A 15,225-nucleotide genomic window follows, 5' to 3' on the forward strand; every position below is an offset into this window, starting at 1 on the left:
GATATCCATCAGCCTTCTTCTTCCGCCATGCCGACGAACTCCAGCCGCTCCTTTCCGGCACAGGTTCATCACCCGTAAGGTCCATCTGATCACTAGCCCTAGCTCACGGGTTGTCGCGGGAATCATCGGTTGAGAAAAGGGCGACGGCGACCATGATTGTCGACAATTGGGGGGCGTCGTCTAGCCCAGCGCAATGACAAGGCAGCAGCAGCTCCTATGAGCCTATGACCTGGACTGCATACAGATGAACTCACTGGTGGGCGGTGGCTATGGTGTTTCAGTAGGTCAATGCTCCATGACCAGTGCAATGCAATGTCTTCTAAAGTTGGAATCATGGCTGCTGTTGAAAGAGGAGTGCCAGCCCAGTAGCTTTCTGCCTACTGCAGCAAATATGATCTTGGCATCTTTCCCTCTATAGCAAATATGGACAAGTACAGTTAAGGCACTGTTGAGCAGCTGTACTCGGTAGTTGGCTTGGCAACAGCACTACCACACCAGAGATCATACCTTCCTACCATGTTCTGGTGCCTGTACCAGCAAGTTACTGGTGAAATCAGCATGGTCTGCTCTACCAATAGGCTCAGATTGTCAGACAACTGGTATCTCCCTGTGCAATCTTCTTTCTGTCCAACTCAGTCATGCCTCAGCTTATCTTGTTTTCCGCATGCGTGTCGACGCAAAGGGTATTGGCTAGGCTATAAATATTGCACTATTGCCTCAACTCTCAACTTTCAGTTCATTGAATTTGACGCGATTTGCGTTTCAAACGAGACACTTCGGAAGAAATTTGCATTCTAAAGTAAGCTGGTATTCAGCACCCATTTGAAGCATGGGACTCGAGGCATCGTCGTGGCAATTCAAGTAAACATGTTCATCCATCAACTGGATCTCATTCAATAGCTTGATCTGTTAGATCAGAAATATTTCTTGTTAAAGACTTGAGCCTGTCATTGTAAACCATTTTAACCAACAACAAAATGTGCAGTACTCAGAAGGGAATAGGCTCAGTTAAGTATCATATTCAACTGGTAACAGTACACGCTCAACTTAAGCTCAAGAAAGGTGCAAGCAGAAATGATGCTCATCACTCACCAATTTGGTGCAAAAATCAAAGAATAATATGAACAGTTTGCAGTAATATAGAAAAGTGAGACTGAAAAAAGTTTCAAAGTTGATGCTATAATAGTCTTCTACTCATTCAGAGATTACACATACGGTGCTCCCTTAGATCAGGAGGCTACAGATAGATACACATTAGCCTATTTTCATACTTCATCAGTAGGCATCATATAGGGGCCTCATACTTCATCACTGGCCATCATATAGTGGCATCATACCGTGCATAAGTAGACATCTCATACTAGCACTGATGCTTAAATTATCGATATAATTTACTTCCAGTAGCTATGAGCGATGCAGCATTATTGCTTCACTTTGGTGTTGAGCCTTCACCCAGCTTGGATGGCCGGGCCTCACCCATCCGTGGACTGTCTCGCCCCCCTAGAGGGCTGCGTTCATGCCTCAGCTCGTTGACGCGAGGGCTGTAGGCCTTCTCAGACATACAAGGGCTGCGGATGCCTTTCAGTTCCGTGACAGGAGTGCCACCTGAGCTGGTGATCTTCGGACTATTCAGGCGCTTGATCTCACCGCGGCTTCTTGTGACCATGTCGTCAAGGATCTCTGCGCTTTGGGTGCGTCCCAGTGCCACATCAATATCTTGCTGAAAGTTTTACACCATTCAGTGTCAAGCTAGTGTAACAGGATTAAAATTCTTCTAGCCGCCATCAGCTAAACGTTAGAAAATGGCATGATGACAAACATGGCTGCCTGTCAGGACAGATCAAGAGTTTATGGACTCACCGCAGCAAGGTTGAACGGGATAGCCGGTGACTCCTCATACTCCGCTGCGTCCAGGTCATTGAGATGTGCACCTTTGAAGAGCTTTGGGAGGATGTACTGCCTGACTGGAACCAGGAGCATGATCATGAGGGGGAAGAGAACCCCAGCTATTGGGATCCATGTGATCCCAAAGCAAACAAGCAGATATGTGGTCTGGAAGAGTGTGAACATGGCTATCGTCTTGAATGGCACAGTCTCGACAAATGTTGTATGGTACTCTTCCAGCACCCTGCAAAGATTGGTAAATGGTAAGCATTTAAGTCTCACACGGGGGCTGCTGATGACTAGACTACAAACAATTTTACATATTTTATATAATGATATGATTTATTGTTTCCACCAGATTACACATCTGTGAATACACATATGTGCAGTAGAATGTTCAGATTTCCTGACTTCAGAGTTCAGAGTAATGAAACTAGTGAAACTTACTTGTATCTTCTGCTGGGAGCAGTGAAGAGCAGCAAAATTCGTTCCCAGAACTGGTTACCAGGCAAGCTCTCAATCGCCATGAACGCAAAATACCCCCACAGAACTGCTGTAGGGATCTTCTTCAGTAAGGGCATGGCGGCCACGCAGCCCCCAACCATCACAGCCTGTAGAAAGTTGCTCAACCTTTGCTCCTTGACCTCCATAGGCAGCAGATCATCAATCTCTTTTTCTATGTCAAAGATTGTCTCATCAACCGGTGCATCGAAGTTACCCATGCTTGATGCTAACTGGACAGTGGAGTCCTTGAGCTCGTTTAAGCCCTACATTTTGTGAAAATGGCATTGCAATATCAGATGCATGTACTAGACTGTTTTTATATACGATACTGCGATCAATTAATTTCAATCAGATCTGTGCATACTTTGACGGTCTGTTGTTGGTGGATCAGCGGTGTCTGAATCTGATGATAAGCATCCTGCATGTTGTTGTACAGTTGGCTCAAGCTCGCGTTCTGGCGCATGCTTTGCCGTGCCGTGGCCACTAGTCGGTTACGGAGTATCTGTGGAGAAATGTTTTGTCATTTGAATGGAAGTGTCAAGTATTGATCAAACATCAGAAGTTCAGAACATTCCTCCTATCCTACCTGATGCTTTAGAGTAGCCAAGCTCTTTGTATGCATCGGCGACTGTGGAATGACGCCATTGGATGGAGGGATACCAATCAGGCCACACATCAACGTCTGTTCAAGAAATTACATTGAAATAAGATAAAACATATACCGAATGTTGAAGTTACTAGCCAGAGTTATACTCATCTGGACATACCAGGAAGCCTAGGAGAAGCAAATCATAGTGGAAAGATGGAGGCTTCCTCAAATTAAACTCCGCCTGCTGAGCAAGCTGGGATGCCACGCTGTGGTCGAAGTAGTACAGGACAGCAATCATTGTTGCAGGCATGAAGGCACCAATGATGTACATGACTGGCACTTGGAGCATGTCCTGCTCAATGGTATTGGAAACGTTTGATGAGCTCTGATGGCTCACATGAAGAAACTTGAATGTTTCAGAAGTCTGGTTGAGTTTATGTAGTAGTACCTTGATGACTGTCCAGTTGTCATATGCACCAGGGGACCATGGATTAGGGCTGAAGAGGCGCCGCGGGATCCCTTTCGGCACACTGTCATGTGGTATGTAGGAAACTCCTGTCCACACCAGCACCATCAGTGGAACACCGTAGTCGGCGACGAAGCCACGCAGCCAACCTAGGTACGGTAAAAGCATCACAAGGAATACAGAGTTGGGTTAACTGAAGCGCGTAACAATGGTAGGAAGCAAAGAAAGTGGAGGAGATCTGAGGCAAGCAAATTCTCATAGCATCTGCCGCAGGACCAGCTACAATTTACAGATAGATATACCTGCTCCATAGCGCCAGGATCGCGCTTTCCTGCTCCGCAGCGCGGTGAGCAAAAGGCCAAATGACAACACGATGGCGAACATTCCGTTGGCAAACCTCCATGATGGAACAAACTGTAGTGCTTTTATGTTCTCCCTCCCAGGAATGCGGAACTCGTCAACAAGTCCCTGCAACCAACCCAGGTATGTGAGCTAGAGTACACATGGAACGTCTATTAAATACAGAGAGTTCAGTTTGCACATTCATCTCAGATAAACATTTTTATGTTCTGTTACTGACCATTTATGTCAAACAAACATTTTTTATTTGAACACTTCCACTGTTTAGAATTTAGGCCAAAGCATATTCGAGATTTAGGACAAGGAAACATTTGGTTGGAGCAATGGCCAAACAGCAGAATCACTGAATGTGCAGTTTTGGGACATCCCCATTAGCCTCCATGTGCTTTTCAGCTTCTGCACATGTCATTAGGCTTTCCCACTAGTTGGCAGATAGAGCTTGACTAGAGTAGTGAACAACTCTTAGAAGGGTACTTTGTGTTCTGCACCAGGTTCATACCACATTCACCTCAAAGAAAACGAACCAACATCAACAGAATGTCTTGATAACTTTCTGCATCATCACATGATGTCAAGGCCAAATAAGCAAGGACACCACAAGAGGCCCTGGTGTGTACCTACCTTGATAGCTTGCTGCATGAAGAGCATTGCGATGAGGAGCCCGAACAGCTCACCGGCGATGCGGGTGAACCGGTTTATGATGGAGCACGCGCCCAGTACCGCCAGCAAGAACAGCAAGAGGGCAGTCCACACACAGACCCTGCATACACACATCCATGGCTTCAAAACCTTTTTTTTTTTTTTTTGAAAAAAACTGCAATTGGACCAACCGACAACAGTAATCATCTGCATCAATGCAACAGGGATGACTTACCAACCGGCCCAGGCGAGGAAGAGGTTGGGACCGAGGTCGGCCCTGTCCTTGGCGAAGCTGAACATGAAGGTATACATTATGACGGTCGGCTCTGCCACGCCCAGGATCAGCAGGGGCTGCCCTCCCACAATGGAGTGGATTATGCCACACAGGGCGGTGGATGCCAATGTCTGCACTGCCGTGAGGACCCCATCTGCACCAAACCATTAGAGCCCCCTTAGTAAGCAAGCAAGCTTCTCTGGTCACTCACTCAAATGCACTGAAAGTCTGAAACTAACAACAAAACAGAACTCAAAACACAAAGGAAACAGAAGATTTGGCTCCTCCATTACCGGTGCTCCTCTCCAATTGCTCCCCGAACGATATCACGGGTATCGCGGACGCGAAGAAGATGTAGGTGGTCGGCGCCAGGATCCTGAAACACACACGGGACGCGGCAGCTTCATCATTCCAAGATCTTGTGCCAGCAACACAATGCTAGTAGAGGAGAACAAGGCAGATGCGCCCGTACCTGATACCGGCGCTGAAGCCTCCCGTCCAGTCCTGCTTGTAGCAGGTGAGCCGCCCGCGGACGTCGTTCTTGATGCCTCGGAGGGGCACGAAGCTCTCCTCCATTTCCTCGGAAACACCAAGGAGTCGGAGAGCGTACTCAGAGACCCAGATTACGCTTTGCAGCAGACCGGACCGGGAGAAACGCTACGAGCTCTCGAGCTCGCTCTGCATTTAGCACGGATCCATGGAGGAAGCTACGGGGGCCAAGGGCGGCTAAAAGTTGAAGAAAAGCGTAGGTAGCAGAGGGAGCAGCACTGGTGAGCGAGGGAGGGCGGGATTTGAGGAGGAGAAGCTCTCGGAAGGTACTGGAGCTGTGAGATAGAGGACGGCTATATAGACAGACGGGCCAGTGGAGAGTCAGCAGGCAACACTGTCTGTGGTACTAAACCAATTTCCTGTCACAAAGGGAGATTACCGACGGGATCAGGGGAAAAGATATGTTAGGGCAAGATAGTTGTGGCTTTGCGTGGCTGATGGTAGTCCTAAATCCTATCCTGTCCTGTCCTCTCCTCTTGACGGTAGAGCCTGACTGCTACTCCCTCTGATTAGATTGCAAATGTGATTCGTTTTCAGGACTTGTGTTGGTCAAATATTCTTGAGTTTGACTACCACCATGGGAAAGATGTTACTAAGACGATAAAATGAAATTGATATTGCCAGAAATATTTATGACATGTGCTCTCGGTGGGTCACATTTATATTCACTGGCACTGGAAGGCCAGTGAGTGCCAGTCCAGCTCTAGCTGTCCGTCTGGCCGAGGGGAAGGCGCCAAGCAGCTTCCTCTAATCAATTAATAATTATTTTTCTAGGTTTTCATTATTTCTGTTAAGTTGATCCTTATATGTAGTATAACTGCCTGAGAAATGAGAACACAACGGAAACCGCTGCAAACTAGTATGAAGCTTTTCAAGAAATGCTAATCAGTGTGAAGCTGTAGCTTTCAGCAGTGGCCCTTTTCACCTCTTTTTATCTCATAAGTTATTGCTTTTCATTTTCTTATCTGTAGAAAAGCCGAAAGTGCTATTGTGAGCTCGAGCTCACAGGCACCCTTTGCTACAGTACAAACAAAAAATATATTTAAAAAGTTCAAAAAAATCTGAATTTTTTTGGCAACAAACATTGACATATTTTTCACATGCGTACAAATTTTCATGACAAAATGACATTCATGCAGGTCTCAGCAAAAAAAACAAAATCGATGCTCCAAAATGCTTCCAAAAACAGTTTTTTTGGAGCATGATTTTGTTTTTTTTTGCTGACACCTCCACAAATGTCATTTCATCACGAAAATTGACACGCATGTAGAAAAAACATCAAAGTTTCTTGACAAAAAAATTCAGATTTTTTTGAATTTTTTTACTATTTTTTTGGATTTTACTGTTCATCCGGGATCACTGGTGCCCGGGATCAATTCCTCCGCGTCCTATTTCTAATACGTAAGATTAATTGACACTTGACCAAGGGACAAAGCCAACAATTCTCAAGCATAGCTGCCAGTTTATATGCATCATAAAGATAAACACATGGTTCCTTAACTGTCCGCTGTTAGGTAGAAGCGAGGCCTCTCCGCGAATAAACGGACGGGTTCAACAACCTAGCTCAGTTCTCATAGTTTACAACCGTAACTGTGAACTGTAATTAATTTATGGAAGCAGCAGGCCAACAGCTGTTCTGTAAGTGCAACAAATCCCGGGCGCAAAATATTTTTACATATTATATCACAGCACAGTGTGAGTTACGACCATGTGGCCCCACCATCCAGAACTCAACAAATACAAAATGGGGACTAGTATGATTGTACTAATATTATTCTGAACCTACAATCAACTAACTTGATCAGTCACAAACCACAACCACTTCGCCTCAGCATGTGCACATGCATTATTTTACTTCAAAACATCCAGTACTTGCAGTTAATAAGAAACGGCGTGCATAAGCTCCTAGAAACCAGCATCCTGTTCATGTCCACGGAATCTTCCATTAAGAAATCAGGCTCTGAGGAGCATTGAAAACTGAAGTTTGCTTCTGGCGTAGATCAAAACGTTGACCTTAGCTTTGTCCCAGCATGCATGATTGTCTCTGGAGAAACATTAACAAAGCTACAAGCTCTTGCTCTGGCTCCCGTGTGGAGTTATCTGAAGAATATTTGTCTTGTCGATGAATTTATTATCTTCAGATAACACGGAGAGACAGGTACCTTTTTACCTAGCTTGAAAAACAAGGTCAGGGCAAGCGGTTCTGATGGGCTAATCTGGTACTTTGTGCTAGATCAAATATACTGTATATGAATGTGCTTAATTGGTAAATAAATAAACTTGTTTAGCGTAAGTGCTTTACTTTCTCTCTGATGCTGACAATGGAGAGTAACATCTACTATACACATGATGGTTTCTGGGCATGCATGTGGTGTCAAGCTCTGGATCCTGCACCTGCACTTTAGCGTGAGCTAACTAACTGCCCATCCATCAACCGACACATTTTAGGGTTTGTGCAAGCATGTTGGCCTTTTATGATAATAAAAGCTTTTAGTACTTAAAATAAAATTTATGATGAAAAGGCTAACTGCCTGCACTACCATCTGCATACCAAAGGTTAAATAGGTTGGTGTGTAGTATAGCTCCTTGCTTCATCTCATCCCTCCTAAGAATGTTCAACTCTCCTTAACTTGGTTGAAAGATCAACCCTAAACAATATGCATATAAATAAGAGAGCACTTTGACAGGCTACTCCTGCACACGTGCAATGGTGCTTTTATTTGGTACTCTTTTTTTAACCGAGATCTTCAGTTAAACTATATTTCTATGGACTTGAAAAAAGCGAGTGATGCTAGCTTGCACTGACATGAAAAGAACTGCAGTAAGAAACTATATTTTTTTTGTTAATAGTTAGGTCATTGGACATGACTTAGCATGACAGATATGCCAACTTTGTTCTCATGCACTTTCGCCAAAATTTGCATGCTTGACATCTAAGAATATTTCAAAAAATTCGCAATTTCAACAAAAACGTGGTAATTTCAATTATGCATTTCTCTATTCAGGAAATTTTAGAGAGCTGGAACCTACTAGTTGCAATTAAACTTCCCTAATTTTGACCGGATATGTACTAAAAATGTTTATATTGCTCATGTGGATATAAATTTATTTGTTTTTCCATGGAAAGTATTCTCACAATATAACTCACATATTAAATAACTTTTAATAAGATCTTATAGAAAGTAACACTAAAAGTTGCACGTTGGAAATGTGCCGATGTCATCATGTATTCGAGAAGTTATCAAGTGTAGTACCACTGCTATTAACATTTGATCAAAGCAAAGCTAGATGTTTCCATTGTGATGTAAGGGGGAAGGGCTGAATTTTTCTTCCCGAGAAAGGAAAGATACACATAGCCAAGAGAGAAATATGTCATTCAATGTTCCTTGCATTCTTCCAATTTTTACCTAACTTCCTGCTGTTACTATCTCACTTTGTGTACCGTTTGTCCAATCATAATCATCATACACTTTCTTTTTTTGAGGGGAGGATATACACTTACATGCTATAGAAATATCATGGCCTGGATAGATAGACCATTCCGTTATTGTATCACCCACTCTATTTTTCTGGCAAACGTTTTATCGGCACGTGCTGGCATTTTGATGCTGAATAAGTGCTTATCAGAATGAAGTGCAAGACTCCAAGCTCCACTGATGCAGAACTAGTTTCCAGGATTCATATATAGTCCAGTATCAGTATGCTTCTATTATGGTTCCTCTCATTAAGATCCACATGCGTTGCATTATGCCGTGAAAAGTAACACTAGATGTAGTGTGTGCAACTCTGAGTGTTACTTTTGCCGTGAAAAGCCCAGGACCTCCTCGCCCTGAATAAAGCAAAACTAGATGTTTCCATTGTTGTGATGTAAGTAAGGGCTAAATTTTCTTCCCGGGAAAAGGGAAGGTGCACACACAATTGTCAGAGATAGCCGAGAGAGAAATAGGCCATTCAATGCTCCTTGCATTCTTCCAATTTTTACCTAACTTCCTGTTGTTAAATCATAACCATAATTGTAGATCTATATATGAGCCCTACTGATAGTAGATGTGTGCCTCCGTGATCTCCACGAGGCGCCTAACCAGGGGATAGTAGGATATACACTTACCTGCTAGAAATATCATGGCCTAGATGCATGAATAGATAAACCATTCCATTATTGTACCAGCTACTCTATTTTTCTGGCAAACGTTTTATCAGCATGTGCTGGCATTTTGATGTTGAACAAGTAGTTATCAGAGCGAAGTGCTAGACTCCAAAGCTGCACTGATGCAGAGCTAGTTTTCCAGGATTCGTATATAGTCCAGTATGCTTCTATTTTGGTTCCCCTCATTAAGATCCACATGCGTTGCATTGTGCCGTGAAAATGCATGTTGTGCACAGTTTTCTTCACACGGAAAGAAATATTGCCAAGAAAGGTTCCTGGATCTTGGTGTACTATGCATGCCAAGTTAATATTGGCCTATTGTCGTCAGGGAAGAGGTGCAATCATGGATGATTATGGGCATGTTGATCACACCAAGTTGTATGCTCTGTTTTCCCAATGATTACTGATTTCTGTCATGTTATCATATTGAAGGTTAGCCCAAGAAATTAAGAAAATAGCAGTGCAATATTCGACAGTTTCAGTTTTCTAGTACTCTCAACTCCACTATGATAACGTTTACTATGATTACAAGGCTGAGAAACTTTTGAATTTGTAGATTTAAGTTTGCCTGATGATGATTGACCTCTCAACTCACTATGACATTATCTATACTGGAAATTTGTCCTAGAAACTGAGGAGACGGCATTATTAGTATTTTGTGGCCTGTCTTTTCGACCTTTTGATCCGGTAAGATCATATGTGCAGCGGTAATTGGCGAGCTTTCGGTGAGCACAAACATAGCAGCCTGACGAAAATATCTCTGAGAAGGAGTGCAAATCAGAAACTACGCTTAAGTATTCCTTTCACGGCAAAGGAAGCAGAAATATCTTGTTTTCTCGGTTGCAACCTCTACAAGAAGAAGATATGGTGATTTATTTGGATGTGACTTGTCTGAACTTTCTGATAATAGTTTTGAAACCAATAAAGCAAGGGTCTTTACAAGCATGGGCTGGTTCATGGCATCAGCTGTAAAGTAACCACATAAGTTCAGTATAAAATGATAGGTTTTGCCTTTTCCCTCGTTGTTTGATAATGTAAAAGGAAGTCTGCTCAAATTAGGTCTAGTGGATTTGACATTAGGAACTTCTTCTGCATCAAAATGTCACAAAAAGAATAGAATACTCTAATATTTGTCAGTTAATCATATGAATTGTAAATATTTTGTAAGACAAATAATCATCAGCATGACCATCACTTTTGTGAAGGAACCATCATGGACATCCTAGTATGGATCAAATCAAGATTCAGAAAATATGCTGGCTAGTGGCCTGGATGTCAGCAACCACCAAGTCACCAACTGGTTTTCCTTTCATTCAGCCTGACCGCCTACCGAAGCAAAATCAAACAACCCTTTTTTCTGTAAGATAAATTTAGCATAACATGGCAGCTTAATAAACAAACTGATCCTGGTTTGTACCCTATCTCACTTCGGAAAGATGACACAAATATTTCTTTAGTATACTTTCCTCTTAACTATCTAGAGAATGGCTAGGTGGTACTCAATATAATATCTGAGATGCAATGACTCCTGAAAAGGTGAAAGCTAACCAGGCAGATCTCAGATTGGTTCGACGCAAAGCATGCGTAGATTTATTTACCTAACTGTGGCAGCTGGATTGCAACTTATTTTGTAATATAATTTAAGCCAAGCTCATTAAGAAGCTTCTTGCTAGATCAATGCATGCATCGTTATTCACCGGATCGACAACGTAGCATTGTAGAAATACAATAAATCATTGTTAAAAAAAGTACAATAAATCTAAGATGCTCTTTGTAAACTAAAGAACGTCAAAGTCATGACAGATCACCTAAGCCTCCTTTCCAATCCTATGAATGAACAAAACAGTATACTAGTAAATTTTATAGGCCGGGATATGCATCGGTATGCGCAGGATCGACAGCATAGCACTGTACTACAAGTACAATAAATCTAAGATACTGTTTGTAAACTAAAGAACATCAATGCCATGATCGATCACCGAAGCCTCCTTTCCAATCCTATGAACAAAATAATATACTAGTAAATTTTATTGGTTTGGTTCTGCATTGTTATTCACCGGATCGACAATGTCATGATCGATCACCAAAGCCTGTGGATTCCGTTAGCGGTCCTTGCTATCTCTTGGCAGGAGCGACACTCGACAGCCCGGCGCGAGCGGGCTATCTCAACGGCGAGTCAGCCCTTTTCAAAGATGGCTCGGTGTCCAGTACTTTCTCATGGTGGCACGGCTCCGTTCCTCTTGAGTAGTTATGGATGTAGTTTGTTAGGGGTGGCCACTCCTGTTTTTATGCTTGGTGTTAGGTTAGTGGCACTTGTGCCACTCGCCCGGTGTTGTTTTATTTTCTTTCGACCTGTTTATATGAGAGTTTTCTCATCACTTTGTATCGGTTTGGCTGTGTAACGCCCTCGATGCGGCTATATCTCCCACGTGTCGAAGCACGACTTAGAGGCATAACCGCATTGAAAGCAATGTCGCAAGTGAGGTAATCTTCACACAACCCATGCAATACATAAGGGAAAGAGATACATAGTTGGCTTACAATCGCCACTTCACACAAATACATGAATAAGCATTACATCATCCAGATACAATCAAGGTCCGACTACGGAACCAAAATAAAAGAAGAACCCCAAATGCGACAAAGGTCCCCGATCGACCCCAACTGGGCTCCACTACTGATCAACTAGAACGAAACAACACAAAGGGCAAGATCTTCATCGAGCTCCTCCTTGAGCTTGGTTGCGTCATCTGCACGGTAACATAGGCACCTGCAAACTGGTTTTGGAAGTATCTGTGAGCCACGGGGACTCAGCAATCTCGCACCCGCGAGATCAAGACTATTTAAGCTTATGGGTAAGGATGGAGTAATGAGGTGGAGCTGCAGCAAGCGACTAGCATATATGGTGGCTAACAAACGCAAATGAGAGCGAGAAGAGAAGGCAAAGCACGGTCGATAAAAGTATGATCAAGAAGTGATCCTATAACAACCTACGTCAGACATAACTCCAACAACCATGTTCACTTCCTGGACCCCGCCGGAAAGAGACCATCATGGTTACACACGCGGTTGATGTATTTTAATTAAGGTCAACTTCGGGTTTTCTACAACCGGACGTTAACAAATTCCCATCTGCCCATAACCGCGGGCACGACTTTCGAAAGTTCAATCCCTGCAGGGGAGTCCCAACTTAGCCCATGACAAGCTCTCACGGTCAACGAAGGAATAGACCTCCACCCGAGACATTCCGATCAGACTCGGTATCCCGGTACAACAAGACATTTCGACAGGGTAAAACTAAACCAGCAACACCGCCCGAATGTGCCGACAAATCCCGATAGGAGCTGCACATATCTCTTTCTCAGGGCACACTCAGATTGTCCTAGGTACGGGTAGGCCAGCCCAGAGTTGCCCCTGGTAGCCACCGGTAGCTGACAGGTGGACCAACACTCAGAGGAGCACTGGCCCGGGGGGGAAAATAATGATGACCCTTGAGTCCGCGAAACCCAAGGGAAAAAAAGAGGCTAGGTGGCGAATGGTAAAACCAATGTTGGGCATTGCTGGAGAAGCTTTACTTAAGGCGAACTGTCAAGGGGTTCCCATTATAGCCCAACCGCGTAAGAGACGCAAAATCCGGGAACATAACACCGATATGACGGAAACTAGGGCGGCAAGAGTGGAACAAAACACCAGGCATAAGGCCGAGCCTTCCACCCTTTACCAAGTATATAGATGCATTAATTAAGTAAGATATATTGTGATATCCCAACAAGTAAACATGTTCCAACAAGGAACAACATCTCCATGTTCCAACAAGGAACAAACTTCAATCTTCACCTGCAACTAACAACGCTATAAGAGGGGCTAAGCAAAGCGGTAACATAGCCAATCAACGGTTTGCTAGGACATGGTGGGTTAGAGGTTTGACATGGCAATCTGGGAGGCTGACAAGCAAATGGTAGGCATCGTAGCATTGGCATAGCAAGAGCGAGCAAACTAGCATAGCAAAGATAGTAGTGATTTCGAGGGTATGATCATCTTGCCTGCACAGTTGTCAGAGTTGACTGGATCCTCACAAGCAAACTCAACGGGCTCCTCGGTAGCGAACTCGTCTCCCGGCTCTACCCAACAAGACAAACAAGCAACAAGGATACAATCAACCACGGCAAGACCAAGCAATATGATGAAATGACGATATGCTATGCGGGATGCGATGCGGGATGCAAAATGCAAGATATGACAGGAAATGCATGAACCTGGCATCAACTTGGAAAACCAAGTGTGCCACTGGATAGAGGGGATGAAATCGCTTGAAAACGATATAAAGATCATTGGAATCGGAGCTACGGTTTGGAAATGGCGAGCGTTTTAAGATATGACACCGGTATGCGATTTACAGCAAGTAGGCATCTAAAAGCAACGAAATGAACATGCTACAGCCACCAAACATGAAAACAAAATACATGGCAGTGATGTACACAAGATGGTTGACAAAACACTAGCACTGAGCCATAGGCAAATTCATCCATTAAGAGGTTCAAACAAGCATGGCTAAAACGCAAATGCAAAACAGATTTCAGACTTAGTGAAATTAACACTAGTCTGAAATTTCAGATCACGATGCTCTCTTCGGAGCAGCAAAACAACATGATAGAAAACCTGAACATGACAAGTAAGAACATGGAATGGAGCTACTCAACAAGCTTAAAAAAACACCCAAAGTGACCTGGGGCCAAAAGGGTTCACAAAATACTCTACCGAGCTCACGAACATAGCTCGAACACAATCAGTTTTCAGACTTAGTGAAAACTGAGACACGCTGAAATATAACTCGCGAAGGCATGTAAACGAGCTCGATGCACTCACTACGGTGCAAGTCATGGCAAGGAAAGCATATAACCAGCAAGAAGGCACAAAGTGCTAGCTACACATGGCAAGAACGAAGGCATAGCATGCATGGAACACTAACGGTAGCATCGGCAAAATCGCAAACAAGTTGACGATCTGCCCAGATTAACAACGAAGCAAAAGTTGAGCTCGATTGAGTCAACCTAGAGCACTCCACATATGCAAACAAAGACATGGATGGATAGAGCATAACTTAAATATCAAAACTCCCTTACTGATCATCCTCAAAAGAGGCACGGATCACTAGGAAACAAGCTGGACATATAGCATCACGAACTAAAATATCCCAGACTTAGTGAAATCACTAAGTCCCTGAAATCTGCAATCTCAGGTACCTCTCTTCGCAAGCTTGCACAAGACAACACACACATCCTAAAAATGCATGGGTGGCACCTCTGGAAAGAAGACAAAATGCTTAACAATTCATCCCAAAGGGGCACAGGCATATCATGTACGAATTAAACATGGCAAAAAAGACAAAAGTGCATGATGAACTAACGGATCTGCAATTTAACTCACGAAGCCTCCTTCTAACAGCATTTTGGGCATCAAGATGACCTCAAATGCAAATGATGCAATGGAATGAAATGATGTACATGTCGAGACGAGGATTTTGATATATCATATGCCCAAAACGGATCTACGGTTGCGAAGATACAAGCAGTCAAAGAATGCATAAAAATCTGGAAGTTAAGGTTTCGAGGGAGAGAGGGTCAACCTAGATCTAGATCCGGCTACTGTAGCAGCACTGTAGCACCCGCGCGAGTTCGCCGGAGACGGCTCGCCGGAGCCGGTGGAGGCGGCCGGAGCAGCGGGGAGAGGCCGGGGCGGCGCCGGGAAGGTCGGGGGAGACCGGTGGCGGCCCGCGCGCCGGCGAGGAGGTGCGGGCGGCGGCCGGCCTCGGG

The 15,225-nt window shown here is 43.9% G+C and overlaps 2 protein-coding genes across 3 annotated transcripts in view; both read right to left on the reverse strand.

Moving 5' to 3' along the window:
* Window positions 1–1,108: 1,108 nt before the first annotated feature.
* LOC119299932 (probable boron transporter 2) lies at window positions 1,109–5,544 on the reverse strand. The gene is made up of 12 exons (XM_037577041.1): window positions 5,189–5,544; window positions 5,010–5,092; window positions 4,678–4,870; window positions 4,425–4,563; window positions 3,746–3,911; window positions 3,426–3,592; window positions 3,156–3,329; window positions 2,975–3,070; window positions 2,753–2,890; window positions 2,332–2,651; window positions 1,861–2,128; window positions 1,109–1,720 (listed from the first exon to the last, which is right to left on the reverse strand). Exons 1-12 carry the CDS (start codon window positions 5,290–5,292, stop codon window positions 1,430–1,432), a joined length of 2,139 nt encoding a protein of 712 aa, XP_037432938.1. The 5' UTR covers window positions 5,293–5,544; the 3' UTR covers window positions 1,109–1,429.
* Window positions 5,545–6,858: 1,314 nt separating this feature from the next.
* The window catches only part of LOC119299934 (glutathione S-transferase T3-like), a 34,519-nt gene continuing 26,152 nt past the window's right edge, over window positions 6,859–15,225 (reverse strand). Inside the window, exon 5 of one of the 2 annotated variants that reach the window (XM_037577043.1) lies at window positions 6,859–7,435. The gene's annotated coding sequence lies outside the window, so the exon portion shown is untranslated. Of the gene's footprint in view, window positions 7,440–15,225 lie in introns of both variants that reach the window. The other variant, XM_037577044.1, reaches the window with a different exon arrangement.

The sequence above is a fragment of the Triticum dicoccoides genome, chromosome 5A, assembly GCF_002162155.2.
Source record: "Triticum dicoccoides isolate Atlit2015 ecotype Zavitan chromosome 5A, WEW_v2.0, whole genome shotgun sequence".
Taxonomy (NCBI): domain Eukaryota; kingdom Viridiplantae; phylum Streptophyta; class Magnoliopsida; order Poales; family Poaceae; genus Triticum; species Triticum dicoccoides.